Source organism: Chionomys nivalis, chromosome 19, assembly GCF_950005125.1.
Source record: "Chionomys nivalis chromosome 19, mChiNiv1.1, whole genome shotgun sequence".
Lineage (NCBI taxonomy): Eukaryota > Metazoa > Chordata > Mammalia > Rodentia > Cricetidae > Chionomys > Chionomys nivalis.
In genome coordinates, this window is record NC_080104.1 from 13251274 (window position 1) to 13268786 (window position 17513).

At 37.6% G+C, this 17513-nt stretch overlaps 1 protein-coding gene across 4 annotated transcripts in view; it reads right to left on the bottom strand.

Annotated features, from left to right (window-relative positions):
- Positions 1 to 17513, bottom strand: part of Supt3h (SPT3 homolog, SAGA and STAGA complex component) — a 411458-nt gene that overhangs the window by 232715 nt on the left and 161230 nt on the right. For 3 of the 4 annotated variants that reach the window (XR_009058766.1, XR_009058765.1, XM_057794694.1), the window contains exon 3: positions 8870 to 8954. The exons of the other annotated variant lie outside the window; for it this stretch is intronic. Coding sequence is in view for 1 of the 3 variants with exons in the window: in XM_057794694.1 (XP_057650677.1) it covers positions 8870 to 8954 (85 nt within the window). In the remaining 2 variants the exon portion in view is untranslated. The remainder of the gene's footprint in view (positions 1 to 8869; positions 8955 to 17513) is intronic. 4 annotated transcript variants of the gene reach the window in all.

A 17513-nucleotide genomic window follows, 5' to 3' on the forward strand; every position in this document is an offset into this window, starting at 1 on the left:
GTAGTTAATGCAGAGATTAATCTTGTAATTAATCTGGGTTTAAGAGACATAAAATACCTGTATTGCCATAAAAATCAGATTGGATGAACTTGAAGAAATACTGACAATATAATAATACAAAGTCACATACAAGTTCACAAATCCCTATTAATTGAAAGTTAGGAGGGGGTCAGCCTGGGGAAGGTGGAGGGAGCTTAAAAGTTAAGTTTTACATCTTTTTGGCAAAAATTCTTTGGGTATTTTTGATCCATTTCTTATCTAAATCACATCAGAAGTGGCCTGTTTTCAACCACAACAACTACCAGTACTAGCTGTCACCCAAAGAAGGAACGTTATTGACACTCTGTATGAACAATGCCAGAAGCAGGGGCTAGCATGGCAACATGGTGTAAAGTGTGGCAACTACAGTGTTTCTTGTCTCTGCAGAGTTCTAATTTGAATTCCCGAGGCATACAAAATACGCAATATTCAAGCAACATAACGTAGAAAATGGTCATTTCATTTTGTGAAAACAAACATGATTTCTCAGATATGGATCAACTTTAAAGTGCTATCATTCAGAGTATGTGCAGAACGCAGTGAAAGACTGCTTGCCTGGAGTTATAGGCCTTGATTTTGGTCTTTAGTGACAAACATATGATACATGGCAAAGTTCTATTACTTTGCTATTTTAATCTGTTTAGAAGGATTAAAATCAACTGCTTTTCTGCATTTAAACTACATATTATCATTAGTTAACATATTTAATAACCTATATGCAGAAACCATCAAAAAGCAAACAATGATGCTAAACCATTCATAACTCCTAAGCTAAACTGAGAAAAGGGGAATTACTTGGAATGGAGGATGTCTTATTAAAGCACTGAATAAGAACTGGGGGTTAGAAGGGCAAAAGATTGCATGGGAACTGTACATAAAAAAGGGGGATGGGGAAGACTTAGGGAAAAACTTTTAAATTTAATTAATAGCTAATTGCATGTTTTCATTTCTTCCCTCCCTCCCTTCCTCCTTTGTTCCTTTTAACTGGGATTCTCTATGTACCCCAAACTTCAATCTTGTAAACCTACGCCTACCTTTGAGTTGGGATCACGCTGCTTCTACCACCACTCCTGGGACATTAATTGCAGTCAGTCTTGCTATGAAGTATTTCTCAAACGAGTTGCTATTGTAGCTACATGTCGGTTATTTTAATCTACCATCACTGGAGTTAGAGACATGCCAACCTTCAAGAATAATCTGGTTGACAGATTTTATAATGAAAGAAGAATCCAATGTTTTTCTATTTACTATGTTGAAAATACAGTTTTCTTACTTGAAGGCACTATTCTGAACAACTATTGACAGTCCACAAAAAAAAAAAAAAATACAAAAAGTAAAGCCTCAGAGGTTAAAAAGAGCATGACTGTTAAAACAGACTATTCAAGACAATGACATCGGGCAAAAGAGATGAGGCAATTTATGACAAACACCGACATCAAACTCCTTCCCTTGTCTGGCTAGGTGATGCCATACGAACAGATCGAATATGAGCATAAAAGAGTCCTGGGTGAAACAAGAGGTAGGCCATGGAATAAGCACTAATCTTTCACAGTGAATCATTGGGCCCCAAACATCAAGCCCTGAAATAAAGGAATAATTATTGTAACTGGTATATTATGATGTAAGTTTAAATTTGATGACTAAATTGTAGAGTCTTCATAACTTCTCTCTATTATTCCTGTCTCTAAAATGAAGAAAATATAGATTATAAACTTGATAATATGCATTACTTTTGCAAATTATGACATTATTTTAATACAAATGTATAATCATTCCATTTGATTTTCAGCATTTAAATGTACATTAATGTATATAGCTATTTGCACTTTTTTGTTTTGTTTTTGGCGTGTGTGTTTTAAGACAGCCACAGTGACCCTCAGCCCAGGCATGCAATGATCATGGCTTGGAGCACAGAGTCACACCTGCCTTCCCTGCCGGAACAGTAAAGCATTGCCACTGCAGCTGATGACTGCTGCACAGCTCTGCCTATGCTGTCAGCCTCAGTAGAACTGGTGAGACACCTGGGAAGTCTTAAAGGGGAAATTAGGTTTTAAAAAAAGGGGGGCTATTCCCCATGTCAATAATAGGAAATATCACAATGCAGAAAGTTAGTACTCTGTTTAGTGCTACTAAAGATGGCTTTCAAATGGAAAACATAAATGAAAGGATTAGCCACTTAGCTGGTATTGACATAATACTGGCTTCAATTACAATCAGTTTGGTATTTCATATTTTATTCTAAAAATGGTTTGATAACTGTGCCGAACATTAAAATTAGAATGATATGATACAAACCTTAAAAAGACTTAATATTGATAAGATGTAAGCTTTAGAAAGACTTAAGACTGATAAGATACAAGCCTTAGAAAGACCTAATAATGAAAATAAAAAATATTCAGACACAGACAGATGAATTTAGAGCAGAACCTATTACAACACTGAAGAGAAGTGGTCCAAGGCCATTACAAACCCAATTTTACTGTATACACAAGAATGATCACCAGATTAGGCATCCCCCAAGGCTATGCAGAAGTTAACTGGAAGCATGTAGAAGTTTTAGTTGAAGTGACTTTAAAAATCAGTCATTTCATATAGTGTGCATTCATCCTATGTGAAGCAGACGTAAAATTCATAGGCAACTCAGAATTATTCTACAAGTCGGAAAAGATCTAGCTAGCAATATTGGGAGCTAGCCCTAAGTTACAATGGAAAACATGGTGGAGAGAGGAAGCTAGGGTCATAGAACAACAAGGTAGGGCTAGAGGTCTGGAAATTTCCCAAGACTGGGTTCTCGGTGAAGATCAGTATTCTGATATACAAAGACAATCTTGGTTTGATGATCACAGCTTGACGCTATGTTATATAGCAGCTTTGAATACTTGGGACAGGGTTGAAGAATCTGGAAATATGACTGAGTCATTTACTAAAATTACACAAGGCCCAAAAGAAGATATCAATGATGTTTTACAAAGATAGACTCCAGTTATAAACAAAATGATATGAGATCCAGAAGTCAGACAAATATTAGTTGGATTTTTGGCCTTTGAAAATGCTATTTCAGAATGGAAAAGGTGATTATTAGGCCTCTTAAGGCAAGATCAACACCAATAAATGAATGGATTAGAAATATTGCTGATACTGGATCTCACACTTCTGTTGCTGTTTTGATAGAAGTAATTTCTAGAAATTTTAAGAAAAATAAAAATCTCAGATGTTCTAATTGTGGTAAACATGGTTGTTTGAAAAGGGATTGTAGGTAAGATGTCCCTAGAAACAATTATCTAGAGATAATCCAAACAGAAGGCCCCAGCCTTACAGAATATGCAGAAGGTGTGGCAAAGGCCAGCACCTAACTAATGAATGCAGATAACCAGGGAAAGGTAAGATAACCCTATGCCATTGAGAAATGCCTTATGGGACCTCTGGCAGGCCCCAATGTCAAATTTGGTTCAATCATTCCTCACCAGCATTAGGGAAACTCCTCCACAGAGCAATTAAAAGACCTAAATGACTGTGGTTAAACACCGTACTGCTCTGAATAATAAAAAAGCTTCAATAAACAAAACGAAATTTTTGAAAGAGATCATAAAAACAGTACTTTGGCAAACTTTTATAAATGATCAAAGACCACAAAGGTCTGATCTCCAAAATATATAGAGAACTCAAGAAAGTAGACCGTAAAGGGCTAATCAACCCAATTAAAAAATGGGGCACTGAGCTGAACAGAGAATTCTCAAAGGAAGAAGTTCAAATGGCCAAAAGACATTTAAGGTCATGCTCAACTTCCTTAGCGATTAGGGAAATGCAAATCAAGACAACTTTAAGATACCATCTTATACCTGTCAGAATGGCTAAAATAAAAAACACCAATGATAGCCTTTGCTGGAGAGGTTGTGGAGAAAGGGGTACACTCATCCATTGCTGGTGGGAATGCAAACTTGTGCAACCACTTTGGAAAACAGTATGGCGGTTTCTCAGGAATTTTGGGATCCACCTACCCCTGGACCCAGCAATACCACTCTTGGGAATATACCCAAGAAATGCCCATATACAACAAAAGTATATGCTCAACTATTTCATAGTAGCATTGTTTGTAATAGCTAGAACCTGGAAACAACCTAGATGCCTTTCAATGGAAGAATGGATGAAGAAAGTATGGAATATATACATATTAGAGTACTACTCAGCAGTAAAAAACAATGACTTCCTGAATTTTGCATGCAAATGGACGGAAATAGAAAACACTATCCTGAGTGAGGTAAGCCAGACCCAAAAAGAAGAACATGGGATGTACTCACTCATATTTGGTTTCTAGCCATGAATAGGGGACGTTGAGCCTATTATGCGTGATCCTAGAGAAGCTAATTAAGAAGGTGAACCCAAAGAAAAACATTTAGGCGATGAAAGGAGACAGAGACAAAGACCCACATTGGAGCACCGGACTGAAATCTCAAGGTCCAAATCAAGAGCAGGAGACAGAGCACCAGCAAGGAACTCAGGACCGCGAGGGGTGCACCCACACACTGAGACAATGGAGATGTTCTATCAGGAACTCACCAAGGCCAGCTGGCCTGGGTCTGAAAAAGCATGGGATAAAACCGGACTTGCTGAACATAATAGACAATGAGCACTACTGAGAACTCAAGAACAATGGCAATGGGTTTTTGATCCTACTGCATGTACTGGCTTTGTGGGAGCCTAGGCAGTTTGGATGCTCACCTTACTAGACCTGGATGGAGCTGGGTGGTCCTTGGACTTCCCACAGGGCAGGGAACCCTGATTGCTCTTAGGGATGATGAGGGAGGGGGACTTGATGGGGGAGGGGGAGGGAAATGGGAGGTGGTGGCGGGGAGAAGGCAGAAATCTTTAATAAATAAATAAATAAATAAAATAAATAAATAAATATGATATTCTAATTGAAGGTTTGCTAGACACAGGTCCAGATGTAACAATAATTTCACTAAAATTTTGGCATCCAGATTGGCCTCTTAGGAGGTAAATATCCAGCTTTTAGGGATTGGAACTTTATTTCATGTAAAACAAAGTACAGGATGGGTCAAGTATATAGGGTCAGAGGACAGACAGGAAAATTAAAACCATATATGGCTAACATAGCAATGAAATTATGGGGATATGATTTGTTGCAGAATTGAAAAACACAGATTAACATTTCTCCAATCTCAGAAACAAATCAAAAATAAAGAGTGCTTCTGAAAGAAATATTAAAAGATATTATCAAGAACAGTCAAAAGCCATTCAGGTTGTACATACTGGACACAACACCTTATGGTCTTTCAAGGGTACCAACAGCGCTACCTTAAAAATAGCTAGCTTATAAACCTATGTGGATGGAAATTGCCTTTGACATCAGAAAAATTACAAACACTAGAACAGCTGGTATAGGAGCAGCTAAACGAGAGATCCATGGAGTGACGGAGAAATGATCTCCTGTTCTCTTCTCTACTTCCCCCACTAGGAAAAAAAAACCTGCCTATCCTTAGACCTCTCTCTCCTCCTATGGGTCCCTCTAGCTTCCTCTGTGGGCCAGAAAACTCTATGATCCATTCTGGCCAGTTTAGTGTGTACTCCACCCTACGAACCTAGATCTGACTCTTTTGGCAGTATCAGACAGCAACACAAACAAATCTCTCAAAACAGTCTAGCCCAAGTTTTAAGTTACTATTCTAAATTGATCCACTCAAATCTGAATTTTGCACTACTGAAATTACAAAGATCTTAAGGATATATTTAAAAGAGCAACTCTGATCCTGGCCATGGCCTCCTACTACAAAACAAACTTCTGGAAATAAAGCCAATGAAGAACACAAAGTACTTAGGAAGAAATGTAACAAGAAATATACAAGTCAAAAAAAAAAATTCCCTAAAAGGCGTCAGCAATCTTTAACCACTATACAGACCCCTAGTTGTTACAAAGAAAAAGTCAATACTATAACAATGCAATTTTACGTTATAAACTCATGTAATGTCAGTAAACATACTAATAAATTTTATACATGCTAGACAAGATAGTATGTAGGCATAAGTCACAAAACAACCCCACACCCGTTTGGAATTATGATTAATAAAAGGGTTATTTATTTAAAAGGAAAAACTTATAGATTACCGTCCTAGACAACAGCCCTCTGCACAACCAGGAAAGGAGTCTAATAGCCAGAAGTGGAGCCGGAAGCAAAAGAGCAAGCACATGGCTACCGCTGCTTTTTAAAGTAAAAGCGACCATGCCCAAGTGGGCTGGTATCTTAAAGGTTATTGGCTGAAGGAGCGGAAGGAGCTCCTGCAGCAATAGTAATAATATTTATGTTAAAAGTGAGTAAATAATTTCCCTATCTTGTTGTATTAGGTTCCGTCCAATGCCTCAAAGGGATTTGTGAAATAGCAGAAAGTATAAACCCTGTGTGTACTAAACTCTTTCTATGTAAACACATCTGTAGTTCACTTTATAAATTAGGCATGGTAAGAGTTCAACAACCAAATATCAACTTTAAGAATATAATAGAAGGGGCTAGAAATACGGCTCAGTATGCAGAGGATCCAAAGTCAGTCCCCAGCACCCATGTTAGGCAGCTCACAACCACTTGTAACTCCAGCTCCAGGTGATATAAAATCCTCTTCTGGCCTCTAGGGCACCTCCAATTATGCAATCATGTGCACATAGTCTACACACACACACACACACACACACACACACACACACACCACTGAATAAATCTTACAAAACAATATACTGCAGAAAAGCTGTGTAAATGTAACATTTTTCTTCAAATAAATGTCTTGTACAGCAGATGTTAGGGAACAGCAATCAGTCTGGTAACTATGGAAGCAGTAGGGCAGGTGGGACATGTGACACAGATACTGGGACAAAGCGATTTACTTCCCAGATAAGATGATGTGTATTTTCAGCATAATGCTCACAATGGATTGTCATTAAAAACTTATTAATTGTTCACTTTTGGAATTCTCTATTCAATATTTTCAGGCTGTAATTAGCTACAAGTAACTGAAACCCTAGAAAGGGAAAACATAGATAAGGGGTATGATGATACCAGATCAGCAAGATACATTAGGAAAATAGGAGGGGTTATGGTAATACAGCCCTAAGATCTCTAGAACGCACTGTAAGACCTATATAATAAAGCAAATGTCACCTGAGTACATAGACAGACAAACTGTACAGAATACAAGAGCTATAGCTCTTGCTACAGATAAACGTATACTGATAAAGAAGGTAGTTTAAATGACTGGGAAAAGGTAGACTTTTAACAAATGTTTATAATAAAACTGGGAGACTACTCAAAAAGACAAAATTAATTCCATATATCCAAAAAGGATTAAGAACTAAGGATATAAAGGAAACAATGAAATAATTTAAAAAACTAGAAAGTAACATAAATGAATTATTCCTCAAAGTTATTATATAAAAAGAAATTATGATTCAAAATTCAACATTAATAAAGATTGATGTCCCTGAATATAGTAAAGTAAAAATAATTGTAAGCCTAACAAAATCTCTTAATAGCAAACTTTAAAAATTGATAAAATTACCACAATGTAAGAATATCTTTGTGCCATATGCCATAGAGCAGGTGCTAAGGTCACTAATATATGTGGGATGTGAGTGAACTGATGTGCACCCACTGGATAGCCCTAAAATAGCCTGAGTAATAAGAATAATGATGACACTGGATAATGACATCTAGGAAAGAATTTAAATATTAAATATCTTTCCTGATAACCCCAAAAAGTAATTTAAAAAAAGTGCAGGAATGCTTTTCAATTAAGAAGAAAACCAAGTAATAAGTAGTCAAGAAAGAAAAGAAAAATCACTTCTGTGCAAACACTATAGTAATAATTTTATAAAATTTCCTGATAAGTTATAATGATAATAGGTTAAAAAATACTCAAAAAGAAAATATTTACATAGCTATAAAAATATATGTCCCAATGTATTTTACTAACCTAACTTGAATATTTAAAATAACAGTTACATGAGTTTAGAGTATCTCAGTACTATTGCAGGCATTTAGCATGAACAAAACCATGGGTTTGACCCTTAATATGAACCAATAAAACAAGTACATTTATACAATAAAATAAGTCAGCATTTCCACCTTCAATATGTATCCAAGAAATGTAAAAATAAGACACATCAGTAAGACAAGACATCTTTGCTATGCTGCACTGAGGAGATCCCACCACTTCACGAAAAATCATGTTCAACATGTGTGATTACATTCTAATTATAGGAACAGTCCAAAGAACCAGAAGACACTCCACTTCTCAAAAGTTTTCAGGTTATGAGAGAATAGAAAATCCTGTAGGCTTAGCAGAGACAGAAAGAGACAGCTCAGGTATAGCGACTAAATCTAACAGCCAGTGTGGTGTCCTTGATTGGGTCTCTGGTGGCAAAGAGGATGGAATTTGAATGAGGCTGTAAAAATTATTGCGCCAGAATTATTTCCAGGTTTCCATAACTGTTATGGTTATGTATGATAATGACATCAGAGGAAGATGAACAACAGTTGAGAATTCTTCACACCATTTGTGCAAATATTATTTATCCTAAAGTAAACAGGGTTTTAAAGAATTCTAACAAGCCTCTGGGGTACATCAGTGATGGCTGAACGTACTGTTGTTATGGTAACATTCCACTATTAAATGTATCAGATTATATACTTAAATGGGTATTATTAGATCGTCTGTCAATAAAGCCAAAAATATAGCTGTAAATAAAATTTTTTAATGTGTAGAGTTGGAAGTACAATAAAAATAGAATGAAAAAGAGATATCAAATGGGGTTATGTGATCTTACCAAGTTAACTAGTTGTGTGTGAACCACATCTTCTACTAAAACTGCTGTTTCATGGAGAGGCCTCCTAGCATCCCCTAAAGAAAACCTGCAGGAAAAATTAAGACATACCATTATTAATGCTGCAAACTAAGTAAAGCAAACATATATGCTTCCTATTCATTGTAAGAATCAGCTGAATAAAGAGGTTATTGTTCTTTACAACAATCCAACAATCCACTCTAACTTCTACACTAAAGAAATAAATGTCTTCCTTATAAACTGTATCTTCCAAAGAAAATATACTATTATCTGCATCCCTTCTTGGTTTACAAAGTATCTGTAAAGGGGAGTTGCTTTGTCAAAATGCAAAGCACAAGAGTGGTTCCCTATACCCACAGCAGGCAGCTCACAATAACTCCAGCTTCAGGAGATCCACCTTCCAGCCTCTGGCCATACCAGCATCATGGCTTGCTACCCACAAACAGACAAACATGCATACACTTAATTAAAATAATTTAAAATTTTTTAATATGGAAAAATACCACCAACCATATCACAATTTAAGCATCAAACCACCAGGTAACAAGTCTACTCTGTCAATATAAGAGCAGAGCAATAGTCACAAAATGTGATATGATAACACTGAAATTAGCTTTTGATCGTCACCTACATACAGCAGAATATAAAGAATGATTTACGGTTTTTGTTTACAACATCTGTGTAGTAGATATGCAGAGACTCCCTCTTAAAGAACACCTGGAACTGCATGATGTATGGATGTCTTACCTAAAGACTGCGTTAGCTGAAGAGAAGACTAAACCATTCAAGCACAATGAGAAGACCAATTCTCACTTGAAGAGAGAGCAGAGTCCCATATATTTGTATTTAGGTATATACTTAACTCACAGCAACCTACAATCTGGAGTGAACTAGCATAGATTTCAAGGTGCAGCAAAGAATGAACAGACCCCATAAAAGATATTTGTAGAAGTAGTATAAAGATGAGAAACTGACACCCAGTGCTCTGGATGATTTCAGCGTCAGAACTAGCAAACTGTGCATCCTTCCAGTGTCCCTTACAGCGTGGGAATTCGCAAACTGTCTATCCTTCCAATGTTCCTTACATGTCAGGCTTAGCACAGAAGATTTTAAATAAATAAATAAATAGGATCTTCCCTAAGAATTTCTAGCTGTAATGGTTTACGTGCATTGATTACAAAGCAGTAATCCCAGAACTTGTGAAAGGTAAAGACAGAGGATCATTTGAGTTCAAGGCCAGCCTGGGCTAAACACAGAGGACCTGTCTCAAATAAAACAACATAAACAACAACAACAACATCACACACACAATAGAATAATATCAACAAAAATTGTTAGCAATAGATTTAATTTTATGGTGGCAGAATATTTGTTTTCTAAATAGACAGAAAAGATAATGAATAAAGCCAAACATTAACTTAAAGTGATTTGTATTTATAGTACTCAACAGTACCTGGTATTATCTCTTTAAGAACATATTTAATCTTAGGGTTACAACTATTCCCACAAATGATAAAGTAAGGACCAGTACTGCATACACTGGGAAATCATCATGAATGAGAAAGCAGGACAGTCAACGACAGAATGAGACCTACATATACCATATAATTAAATAATAAGTATTAACTCATACTTGAGGGCACACCTATAATCCTAGAACACAGACAGTTATGCAAATGAAAGTTTAAGGTTAATCTGTGCTGCACAGTAAAGTTTAATATCAAAATAAATATAAATAAAACACACATAGTAACAAAAAAGATTTACTTGGTTCATCCTCTTTGAAAAAAATTACAAAAAATTATATGATAAAAGGATAGCTGCACAAACAAACAAGTGAGATATATGTCTGCTTACAGAATCTCCTAATATAATAAAGACCAACATGAGACTCCACAGAAACCATTCATTCAATGGTGAAAAATATGCCATAATATGGATAGTCGCTTCTGTCACTTCTATTTCAATCCGGTGCTAAAAGTTTTAGTCAGAGCAACTGGAAGAAAAGAAATAAAATATCCATGAACAAACAAGAGAATAAATATCATCTCTGTTTATAGGAAATGTGATCTGGCATAATATAAAGTTAGCATGTAAAGTCAGCTGTGTTGACGCAGGAGCAAAGGTTAAGTGGTTAAGAGTACTGGCTGCTCTTGCAAATGACTGGGGTTGCATTCCCAGCACCCACACAGCAGTTCTCAGCCATTTATAGTTCCAGCTCCTGGTGAGCCAGTGCACTCTTCAGGCCTCTCTGAAGCATCAGGAAAACATGAGGTACACATATATACATGTATGCAAATGCCCATAAACATAAAGTAAGTCTTTTCAAAATCAATTGTGTTTCTATATACTAGAAATTAAAAATCTGAAGAAAAATTACAAAATATGTTCCTGACAATAGAATCAGGAAGAATAAAATTCAAAGTAATACATTTAATACAATAGGCAAAAGGCTTACCAGTTAGAAACTGTAAGACTGCTGAAGTTAAGGAAAGACAAGGTACATAAAAAGTAAATTCATGAAGATGAAAGGAAGTCTTTTTCCATACAGCAGAATACTGTTACTATAACAAAACTGGAATCCCATCCAAACCACAGTGGTGTTTTGTGTGTGTGTGTGTGTGTGTGTGAGTGCATTTGTGTATATGTGTGAGCACATGTGTGTTTGCATGGGAGTATGTGTGTGTTCATGTATCTGTATGTGTACATGTGTTTGTATGTGTGCATATGCATGTGTGTGTTAAACAGAAATACCTGACAGAAACAATGGAAACATTTAGACAGTTTTAGCATCCCAGTCTTTTGCCTGGCCCTGTTCAGTGGGCCAGTGGAAGGCAGAGAGGGGCGGGAAGGTATGATAGGGCAGAGTTGCTCATTTCAGGGCAGATATTAAACAGTGGGAGAGTAACAAGAGGCCAGAGCAAGATGCAACCTTGAAAGACTCCCAATGACCACTTTCTCCAAATAGCCATGTCCTAATCTCCCTGGGTGTGTGTGTGTATGTGGGGGTATCTTCTGGTAAGCTACTCACTTACTGAACCCCTCAGTGAAACACCATGGACTGGGTCAGACAGATCATACCGTACAGTCTTATGAAATGCCTTTTGCCACGCCAGAGGTGGATTCACTGACCCTATGTGTCCCTCAGTGCAATCAAGATTAAACTTCACAGCCATATTTCAGACCCAAGGATGGCATCTTTAAAAGTCATCAGGTAAAAAGTAAAGACTCAGCTGGTGTCACAGCTCTAAGTCAGGGGATGGGAAGCACCCAACAAATTGATGTGGCCACAAAACTCCTGAGCCTAGAAAACATGTAGGTCACATAGCCCCATTATACAACAGATGGGGGCTGTGGAATAGTGGGGCGCAGATTCCCACACGTGGCTCCCCAGGGCATGGCAGGCCTTGGGGAGGCCAGCCATGGGAGAGGGGGCACAGCATCCCTGCCTGATGGAAGTCAGGTAAGATGCTTTAGTGCCCAATCTGCTGCTCTGTGGTACTAAAACCCAAGTCACTTTCGGTGAGAGGTTACTCAAACCCACGAAGACTGAAAATGCCTTTCCAGTTGCAGATTTTAGTTCATGAGAACTATAGTCCATAAGTCCTGAACCACACCTGTAGGAGTGAGGCAAAACTACATGACAATGAAATCTACATAATAAATCAAGTAATAATCCTGAAATAAGAAAAAGACAGAAAAATTAGAAAGTAGGTAACACAAACTGAAACCCATGAATGTAAACAATCTGAAGAGGGAGCAGAGCTTTACTTCATTTCTGGTGTTAGACGTGGAAGTCATTTCCAAGAATCATCTCCTCCCTTCAAATATTTACTCTTGAAGGCTGGAGACACCGCTCTGCGGCTTTATGTTGTTCTGTTTAGTACATCTAGCAGGTCACTCCTCTACTTTAAATAATTGTTTCCACATTTTCACACTCTGATTACAGAAAGGAGAGCCGACTACCTTGAACAGAAAGCTCCCGAGAAAAGGCAGCAGAGGAGAAAGTACAGCAAGAGTCTGTGGCAGAAGCTGAGCCAGTGACTGAAGAACTCAAGGTATATGAGTATGTCTACTGTGGTGCCAGGAACCAAGGCCACAAGATAAGAACCAGAAGCTTCATGTGTGCGTCTACTTGGATGCTAGTTGCTTTCAATATTTACAATGGCTGCAGATGTTAATGTACACAATACTGATGCTGTGACTAACAAATTTTTTCCCCCTTAGCTCTGGTCTTTTGGGACATTCCCCTACATCAGGTAACAGATTACTCTGTAATGGACACTGTGCGACAACTCCTTGGTTTAAAGAAGACTTTGGATGACGACTGCCTCCCCGACCAAAGTTTCCTTTCTACCTTCCGGGCCCTTGGTTGACTATACTTCCCTAGGCTAGGTACCATTATAACCCCCAGGGACTGCTCCCAGGTGGATGAGAGGGAATGAACAGCCTACAGCCCTAGACACATCCCAGTCCTGAAGCTGGCACTGGACAAAACATGCAAAGCACAATCATCAGGCCATGTGATTCCCTCCACCATCTTCTGACAGACCTTGAGACTGAATGCCCACTGTCCAAGGGGCAGAAGGGGAGATTTGGGCATGGTCAGTCATTTAGGGCAATTAGAGTCACAAACATAGGTCAGTTACCTTACTCTTCAATTTTGATGTTTCTGAGTTCCACAATTTCTTATCTACTTCTTAGACATGGGCTTATTAAACAAAATGTTTGTGAAAGCCAAAGTAATGGTCAAGCCATCTATCAGACCAAATATGAGACAAAGCTTTCCTTATAATAAATGTTTCTCCTGCTTGCTTAAAGATCCACCTCTCTTTGAAATGAACTTCTAACAAGTCGTGGATCAAATGTTCTAATATCCTTTATAAGACACTTTATTGAGAAATAGAAAGTTTTTTTTTTTTTTTTTTTTTTTCGAGACAGGGTTTCTCCATAGCTTTTGGTTCCTGTCCTGGAACTAGCTCTTGTAGACCAGGCTGGCCTCGAACTCACAGAGATCAGCCTGCCTCTGCCTCCCGAGTGCTGGGATTAAAGGCACCGCCCGGCTTTATTGAGAAATAGAAAAGATGGTAAAGGCCAATGACAATCACTGATGCTGATGCCAGCTCAAACACTCTGTTTTACAACCAGCTTATGGTCCTGGACTCAGTTAAATGCAAAAGATGGAACTCGGTATGTGAAGTCTTTCTGTGTGGTGCAGTATTAAGTGAGCAAAACTCTAAGACACTTGAAAACTTAACCACAAGCAATCATTTATCAGAAAAGAAGATTAACAAATTAACATAAGGATTCCTTGTTCAATTACTTTGTATAATTAAATCTTTTACAAGACTTTTGCAGAGAGAAGCAATCACTTCAAGAAAACCATTGGTCTATTAGACTTCTTGATTTTTCAAAAACAATTTATTTCTCAATTAAACGAATTTGGAAATATCCTAGTATTATTGTCTACAACTGAAACACACGTTACCCTATCACATGCTCTGAGACATTCTCCAAGAAAGAAATGTGATCACCAATATACTCGCCATGTACAAGATTATCTTTCTAAGCTATGTTAATTATACAACATTGAGCCTCAATTCAGGAACCCTGCCTGGAGGAAAAGACTCCAAATGACTTAAGGCCTTTGGCAAAAGGATTCCAAATGAGCTGCAGTCTAAGATGCTAGAAGTTTCAAGCCAAGTTCTCCAGTTTTAAACAAAGAGATGATGATGGTAACAAGAGCAAACAATGGGCTTTTAAAGAATTCCACTGAGTATCCAACAAATATTTCTTGTGTATGTATACCGTGTCAGGCGCTCATCTTCCTACACTAGCTGAGAGTCCTACAAACCAGGAAGCAGACTCTTCTGCCTCATAATCTAACAACCGATTTTTCCGTTGCCATGGCATTAAGCAGTGACCACTCGAAAGTCAACCAGGAAGGGAGCCTTACAATAAACACATCTCTGAATAATGACCAGTGTGTCTTCTCAAGGAGATTCTTCTATCAAGGATGTCAATCTCCAGACTGCCAATACAGGACTGCCATGCTTTCTCACAACAGGAAATTAAGCATCTTCACCTCCAAGAAACTTCCTACAAGTATGTTCCTGGGAAGAAGCAATGGATTTGATTTCCTGTGCTGGATGACCTCAATATTTCTGATACAGTGTTTGAGAATCCTGCTCTCATAAACCCAACCAGCCTGATCCCTCTCGTTTCTTTTTTATCCTGAGGAACTTTTAACCAACAGATAAAATAAAGGCTTGTACAACAGTCACTTGCATATATCTTAGTGCCCATGCCTCTTTCTCTCTCAAACAACATTTATACACACGTCTTTATCGATGTCTACTTTCCTTTGGTCACAAATATGCATTGAGGTTTGCTTGTGCCCGGCATTATTATGTGCACTGTGCCATGTAAACCTACTGCTCTCTAAGCTGCCATTACTGTCCTTGTCCTCTGCCTTTTGGGGAGATGCTCTCTACGTGAGTATAATTCTGTTTCTTTACCAACTTCCAGACATCAGCTTACATGAAAATATAAAATTCTACTTTCAAAACTTTGAATAAGCATTGTTTCCAAAAGTTTTGTCTGCTAAAGAGTATCTTGAAAAACCAGCTTGAGATATTATTTACATAGCCTGCAAACTTGATTGCTTAAAGTACACAATTCTATGATTTTTAAGTAAACTTACAGAGTAGTATGCTCATCTATACAATACAGTTTTAGGACTTTTCTCCTGTACCCAAAAACTTTATGTCCTTTGACAATAACCCCCTATTCCCATCCCTTGCCCAGGGCAATCTATGCAAAGACCTAACTGACACCAGACCTCATGATTCCCGAGAAGATACAACGTTTCTCACTTCTTAGCATGCAGGGCTGTTGTATAGCCATTTCCTCAGAACTGAAACAGGCCTTCCTAGAAAGACAAGTGAGGGTAATATACATTACCAGGCACGGACTTCAGGGAGTCAGGAGTGTCACAGCCATATTAAGCAAGGCAATCCCTGACGCTCCACTGCTGATCGGCCTGTGTATTGTGCAGACAACCCCAGAGTGTGGCTTTCTGAAGCAACCAGCCACTGACATAGCTTCCTAAGTAACCTCATGCTCCTACGTAAACTCAATAACCTCTCAGGTCCAGCAACCTAGACTTGCTGAGTTATTTCCTGGCCTGTAGTCAGTGCCCTTTCTAGAGTGAACAGAATCTGTTTGTGTCTCCCCAGGAAGAGTCACAAGACAAGGTCTCAGAATAACTGCTACAGCCTTGGGGAGACTTTCTCAAAGACCACCACTGTCAATTCTCTATTTAGTCAAAGTAGGTTAACCAAAGTATTCGTTTGGTTATGTATTGAGGTTTAAGTTTTGATTTGAAAAGTTCCTCAGATTTTAATAAAGAAAGAGAGAGAGAGAGAGAGAGAGAGAGAGAGAAAAGAAAGAAAGAAAGAAAGAAAGAAAGAAAGAAAGAAAGAAAGAAAGAAAGAAAAAGAAAACAGCCCTCTAACTTACATGGAGAACAAGCCAAATATAGATAATGGGTCCCACAGTCAATACTGTTGTGGACTCTGAAGAGTGAACTAGCTTTATGACTGACTGTGAGTCATTTCTCCATCTTGTCCATAAAGGCGGCATGTAATATGACATGCAACATCCTGCTGAAATTTCTACCCCATGCCATGGCATCATCCCAGATGAAGACAAATTATCTATGAACTGTGAACTCATTCAAGTCCCTAATAATTAGACATTCAGAATTTCCTTAAGATTTAGAGTATTCACTGGGTGTGGTGGTACACACCTTTAAACCTAGCACATGGGAGGCACAGACAGGCAGATCTCCGAGTTGGTTTACGGAGTGAGACCCTGTTTCAAAACAAACAAAAAATTTTAAATTAGTGTAAAAAAACTGATCATCTTTTTAAAAGTGTCACCTGACTAAAACCATCCTTCCCACAACAATTTTAAAAGTGAGGCAAAATTATGCCAAAATCCTAATGTAATTATATTTCTAATAAGCAGCATTCTAGAAAAAAAGTTCATAATTTCTAATACCAGTTAATTAATAAAACTGCCATGCACAGATTTTCCTCCTGGTAATTTTATTCACAAAAGCCAAAGCATTAGTCTGGCACAATACAAGGGTGTGCAAATAAAGACACAGACGAGGAAAGCACTGCAAAGTCATTGTAGAATTACTTAAGAAATTTAAAAATTAATTGTACAAATATCTGTGACTGCCATAAGGAAAATACATAATATATTCCAGTTGTACTACATAATATATTCCATTTGCTTATTCAGAAAAGGATTCAATTTAAATCATAAAGCATTCAAGACAACTGTCTTTATAGAATATGTAAACTAGACAATGATCAGTCACTTTTGTTCAGAGAAAATAAAGAAAACATTTATCTCTAGTCTCAACAATATTCTTCAAATCAAAATGGAATTTAGTATACCCAGAAAAATGCAGTTTCAATTTATTCTCTGAACATGTATAAAAAAGTGATGACATGAGAAAGATGTTAAGATATAATTATATGTTATGATTCTATTGAGAATAAACATACAGCATATATTAAATGATCTTTTGGTTTCATTTTAGATTACAGAC